This window comes from Lethenteron reissneri, unplaced genomic scaffold (assembly GCF_015708825.2).
Source record: "Lethenteron reissneri isolate LAM-NWPU_2019-01 unplaced genomic scaffold, ASM1570882v1 scaffold_1639, whole genome shotgun sequence".
Lineage (NCBI taxonomy): Eukaryota > Metazoa > Chordata > Hyperoartia > Petromyzontiformes > Petromyzontidae > Lethenteron > Lethenteron reissneri.
The window spans coordinates 95,102-101,101 of NW_026891376.1; the positions used below are offsets into that span (position 1 = coordinate 95,102).

The 6,000-nt window shown below is 46.7% G+C and overlaps 1 protein-coding gene across 1 annotated transcript in view; it reads left to right on the forward strand.

The window, feature by feature from the left end:
* The window catches only part of LOC133363046 (prominin-1-A-like), a 46,317-nt gene extending 40,680 nt beyond the window's left edge, over positions 1 to 5,637 (forward strand). The window contains exons 21-26 of the mRNA XM_061582056.1: positions 1,150 to 1,203; positions 1,480 to 1,560; positions 1,905 to 1,973; positions 3,693 to 3,782; positions 4,190 to 4,305; positions 5,454 to 5,637. Of these exons, the coding sequence (XP_061438040.1) occupies positions 1,150 to 1,203; positions 1,480 to 1,560; positions 1,905 to 1,973; positions 3,693 to 3,782; positions 4,190 to 4,305; positions 5,454 to 5,490 (447 nt within the window). The 3' untranslated portion in view covers positions 5,491 to 5,637. The remainder of the gene's footprint in view (positions 1 to 1,149; positions 1,204 to 1,479; positions 1,561 to 1,904; positions 1,974 to 3,692; positions 3,783 to 4,189; positions 4,306 to 5,453) is intronic.
* The last annotated feature ends 363 nt before the right edge of the window (positions 5,638 to 6,000 follow it).

A 6,000-nucleotide genomic window follows, 5' to 3' on the forward strand; every position in this document is an offset into this window, starting at 1 on the left:
TCCCTCCACCAGTGTAATGTTTGATGTTGCTTATACCAGAACTGTGCTTATATAAAGTGTGCTTGTATCCAGTTTCTCCTGTATCAATATTTGTATTGCAAAAAATACGGTCTAACAACAACAACAACAACCTTGTCGATCATGAAATATGGATTGTAATAATGTGCTCCGAGCTGAACCCACCACGTAACCAGAGCGTGGATCCACAGTCAGGCACCGATGAGCTGGTCGTGACGGCCCATAATGGGGTCCACCTCACTCAGGCCAGCCGTGTGTGACTGATGGAGAGGCAGAGGTCGCAAACGGGTTTTGATTCCTTACCCATACCCGTACCCGGCCGTACCAGGGTCGCAAACGGGTACCCGTACCCGTACCCGGCCGGGTACGGGTAGCCGGGTATCGGGTAGGGTACGGGTATCGGGTACCCGGTTGCAACCTCTGTGGAGAGATGGCGGTGGGGGTTCCCCAGTCTTCAACATCACATCCGCTGCTACAAATGTAACACATTGCAGCGTCAGCACTACGCGTGGGACACGGAGTGTTCCTTGTCCGATACAGCAGCCGCCATTTGCCACCACCAAGTGGCGGTGACGTCACCACAGCGCTTGTGCCAGGCTGGGTGCACTGCCACGGTGGAAACACCCGTGCGTCATCGAAACCGCAGAAAACTTTTGCAGTAACGTTCATGCTCGTGCTGTTGATGTACCCTTTAACATGGTGCTGTACGAATACAATATTTATTTAATTTATACTAGTTGGAACCTCCTGGTTACACCAGCCCACAGGGGATTATTGTGTCCGTCCGTCCGTCGTCGTGCAGGGAGGGGCTGGGTGGAGAGGGAGGGGCTGGGGAGGGAGGGGCTGGGTGGGGAGGGGCTGGGTGGGGAGGGGCTGGGGGGGGTGGGAGGGGTGGGGCTGGGTGGGGAGGGGCTGGTCACCCCGTGGTGCCCTTATAAAACTCAACGTTTCACCTACTCACGCCGGCTTGAGCCCGCCCTCACAGTCGGGCATATTTGCGGAATACACCACGCCGCCGTTGACCCTGGCCATTGACCGAGCAACCAAACGTTCCTACCAGCTCCCTCCGCGGGAATGTGTTTGTTGTTGACCAATTCAGAAATAAGTGCTTACCATTTGTGTTGTTTTCAGAGTACTTTGAACAAGAGTTTGAACTCTTTCCAGAGGACATCCCTTGCTCTGCAGGTTGGGACTGGTGATCACATTCACACTGCATAGCTGCTCCAGTGAAATGAGACTAATTCACCACGTAGAATATTTCACTTGAGTTTGATCACAGACACAAATTGATCCAGCTCATGAAATAATATCTGTTGATGGTTATTGTTGATTGGAATTTGCGTGTGCGGGACCCGCGTGGACACACGCGTACTTGTGACATGCTTATCCACATGTGCACTTAACGCCCTTGCAAAATAGTCAAAATAATTGTGTTCAATGTTTTGTGTGTGTGAATCCTAGAGTGCGATTACAGAAGCCATTGACAAATTGGACATTGCCCAGAGTCTCATCAATAACAATGCCTCAGAGGTTATCATTGGGGTAAGTTGTTACGTTAAAGTGCCATGTGTATCACGTGATTTTTAACGCGGATTGTTAAAATAAAAGTTTCCTTCGAGAAAATGCGTTTGGGGAATATTCGTCAATTCAGTCGGTCAACTTTGCGCGAGGTCCATTGAGTAAGGAAAATCGTTTTCGATTGCTTTAGTTTTGTAGGAATGATTCGTGGTGTACAGCCAAGTAATTTGAGTTGCAAGCCTCGTGGATGCATTGCTAACAAATGAGACCTTTACGAACAAAATGTTTAGGTAAAGCACCTTGCGGAAAATTTACATGGACCTTTTTCAGCAATCGTAACACTTTGCAATATTGGCCTTTTTCTAAAGGAAATGAAGACCTATATGGAGACTATAATAGGATACTTCGAGAGTTACGTTACTTGGACAAAGTTTTCCGTGAGTACATGAAAGCTGAATCGTCAATACAATGCACACCTCTTAGTAGCCCACTGACTTGACTTATTATGTGCATTCTTAATCACGAACATATATCTCCCGTGAAACTGGGGACATTTAAAGTAAGTTTAGAAGCTGGAGTCGGGTGTAATCGAAGTTGATTTAATTGCAACTTAATTGAATTGAAAGGTGTGGCACAGATACCCACGTTTGCATACCAGCGCTGTGTATAGGTTCTTTTGTAGACGTGTGTAATGTGAGGGTATATCCGGGTGGTTGATTGATCACACCTCGTTATGATGATTGGCTCTACCGGCCCAGGCCCATAGCCAATGGGGAGAGGTCTAGGGGCGTGGCCCTGAAGTAATGGGAAGGTGACACCTGGGAGGAGATGATTGGCCCTGCTGGCTTTGGCCACAGCCAATGGGGGGACGGGTCAGGGGCGTGGTCCTGGGACCGTAGGATGGAATCTGGAAGATTCCAGGGAGGTTACCCAGGACTGGTTGAAAGGCACCACGTGACCCAGGGATTTAAAGGGGTGGAGACGGGCAACACGTGGTCAGATTTGGAACGAAGGGTGACGCCACGCTGGAGCGGGGTCCAGGCCTGCCACGTGGCAGCAAGAGTCTCTCTCTCTCCCTCCCTCTCACGCTGTCTGTCAACAGCGTGAAGGAGTAAGACAGTAGTGGAATTTATATGAAGAGATCTGTGAACGAAAGAGAAATAAAGACCCTGATTCCAGAAGTCGCTTCCACCACCTTTATTACACGTGCATGTGCAGCCCATTTGTATTGGATGTCCTGCAGTTGACGCCTTCAACGTTTTCCACGGCCTTGTGGCGGACCAGGTAGAGGCTTTCTAGCGAGTGTCGCTCGCTTGATAATTGGTGTTTTACCCTTCTATCTGGCAACAAAACTGACACCTTTTTTACAAGGAGTCATGTTTGCATAGACCACAATACCTGCAGCCATAATGCAAACAAAAAACACAACTCTGATAATGTATGTGCACTGTCCTTAAAGTTGATTGGTCCACACCCGAGACAGCTTTCTTTAGAGCCCAGTCTCACATGGTGTTGGACCAGATGACGCCAAAAGGCACACAACTCAAAGACAACGCACCATCAGAGTATGAGAGCTCGGGTCAAGCATTTACACCATTGGAACCTCATTTTACTGGCAAATGAGGTTCCAGTGGTGTCGCTCGCTTGTTAGGAGCCGCCACTCGAACTGTCCCCAGACCTGTGCCCGGGTGCTGTGCTGTTGAGCCCGAATACAAGACGCAGGTCGATGTTGCACAAATTGCGCGTCTGGTTTTTCTGGTCTCTTCCACCGATACAACTGGTGCCGTTCATTACTCAGACCCTTAAACACGTTCCAGAAAAGTGTCTTATAAATCATCGCTTTGGCAACACCTGTACCAAATGTGGGATTTTTGCACACAGTGTTGGTGTACGGTGTTTTTTTCTGCAATATTTTGCTGTCTTTTCTTGGATTTTCTGTTTGCACTCGGTCACATAGTCACTTTAAGATGTTTTCTTGTTCATGTTTTTGTTTTTTGTTCGTTGCGGTTGCACCCGATTCAAGAGCCGAATAGCTCACAGGGCTCTACCTAATACATGAACTTGACATGTGAGTTGGTTGAATGTGGCGAGCTCTAAGACCTCTCAGACGGAAATCGATTTGTGTGTCCGCTAAGTTCCTCCACTCTTTTGTGCAGATTTCCAACAAGGTGGGCGCCTGCAAGCCGCTCTCCAACCTGGTTGACTCTGTAGACATCATTGTGTGCAGCTACGTGATGGACTCGCTGGTGAGAGGAGACGCTTCTGAGTTGTGTACCAGAGAGTAGCATTTGGCACAAGGGTTCTTCCTGCATTGGGACATTTTCTGAATGATAAATAATGATACTTTTTGGAGGAAGCTAGATTATTTCCTGCGGTTAGCACACTGCGCTACCAACCCGGTGACCCAAGTTCGATTCCCGCTTACAGACAACATCGGTGACGACTATCTGAACTGGTCCCGGACCTCCCGTTGGTCAACTCAGCCTTAAATGCATGCCATCAGCACTGGGAAGACAAAGGTGGCCTAGGCATGGTGTTGGCCACCCACCCCCTCTCGTGTATGTCATGCTAGCCTTAATAGGGGCTCGCAAATAGCACTTGCCCCGACAGTGCGGTCAACGCTACTGTGTTTGCCTCGTCTCTTTTCTTTCAGAACGTGTTTTGGTTTGGCCTCGGTTGGGCGACGGTGTTTCTAGTCCCGAGCATCATTTTTGCCGTGAGGCTGGCAAAAAACTACCGGCGAATGGACACCGAGGACATGCATGATGAGTGATTGCAGTGTGAAATCTGCTCTGCCGTGTACGTCCGAATACATCGGCTTAAATGGTATCATCAGGGGGTCCATGTAGATCAGTGGTTCTTAACCTTTTTGGAGGTACCGAACCCCACCAGTTTCATATGCGCATTCACCGAACCCTTCTTAATTGGAAAAATAAAATATGATTTTTTCAAATTCAAAACATAGGTATATGTTTTACTCGTGCACAATCATGAGTCAGGTGTGTGTCTTAATCTCCGCCGAACCCCTGAGACTGACTCACCGAACCCCTGGGGTTCGGTCGAACCCAGGTTAAGAACCAATGATGTAGATTTAAACAATGTAGCGTACATTTTCTTGGTTCTTTCGGTAAAGTCACGTCGAAGGGAAATAATAAAATAAATATAAAACTAGTAAATTCTCACGTTTCGAATGCAACACAAGCAATCGTCATCAGGTGTGAAATCCACGGCAAGAAAATTTGAAAAAAGTGTCGGTTGTTTTTCCTAACTTTTTTCAAATGTTCTTGCTGTGGACTTCACACCTGATGACGCTCGCTGCTTGTGTTGCAGTGGAAACGTCGTGAGAATTTTTATTGTTTTATATTAATATTATTTTATTATTTCCCTTCTACGTGACTTCACCGAAAGAACCAAGAATATGAATCCCTGCAGTCACGAAAGCTTTAAATCGAGAATTATTTTATTATGTTTTATTTTTATTATTTTATTATTTCCCTTCTACGTGACTTTACCGAAAGAACCAAGAAGATGAATCCCTGCAGTCACGAAAGCTTTAAATCGAGAATTATTTTATTATGTTTTATTTTTATTATCTTGTTATTTCCCTTCTACGTGACTTTACCGAAAGAACCAAAAATATGAATCCCTGCAGTCATGAAAGCTTTCAATCGAAATGTAGCGTACCTTACATTTTCGGTGACTGGGCGAGGTGTTTCAAGGGGCATTGACACAGGCGGCTTGGCCTACGCACGGCACGGCTGAAAGTAGCGCGCGTCAGCTGGAGATGTGGACGTCACCTTCACCCACTGGAGATGTCAACGCAGCAACACGGATTGACCCCTGCGGTTGGCCTGGAACCCTGCTTGTTCACTGTGATCTCATGCCTGCCCTGTCTCGCTTTTTTCCGCCTTTTGCAGTGCTTCAGTCACGAGGATCTGGAATTTAGCCTTCTGATCGCCATTCCTACTTTTGAAGTCGTGTTAGTTTGTTTGATGGTTCCACTTTGGAATGTTTTGCCCGTTCTTTTTTGTTGTGAAATTCTGCACGCCTTTCTCATCGCAACTGCACACTTTTGTTTGTTAGCAAATGTACAATTCATCTTTTTGGTTCTTTCGGCAAAGTCACGTAGAAGGGAAGTAATAAAATAATAACAATAAAACGTAATAAAATAATTCTCAAGACGTTTTTTATTACTTCCCTTCTACGTGACTTTACCGAAAGAACCAAGAAGATGAATCCCTGCAGTCACGAAAGCTTGAAATCGAAATGTACAATTGTTGTGAGCCTCTTTTCTCAGTTTACCATCCGCGCTAATAACGCCACCCTGCTGCTCTGCCATGCAGTATGCGATGTGATGACAATAACACACGTGCAGCGCTACAGAAGTTCACACTGTTTACCGTTTGGCTGTGGGAGTTTTACCACGTTACGAATTTCAATGCTGTGGGGTTTTTTCCTCTGCAT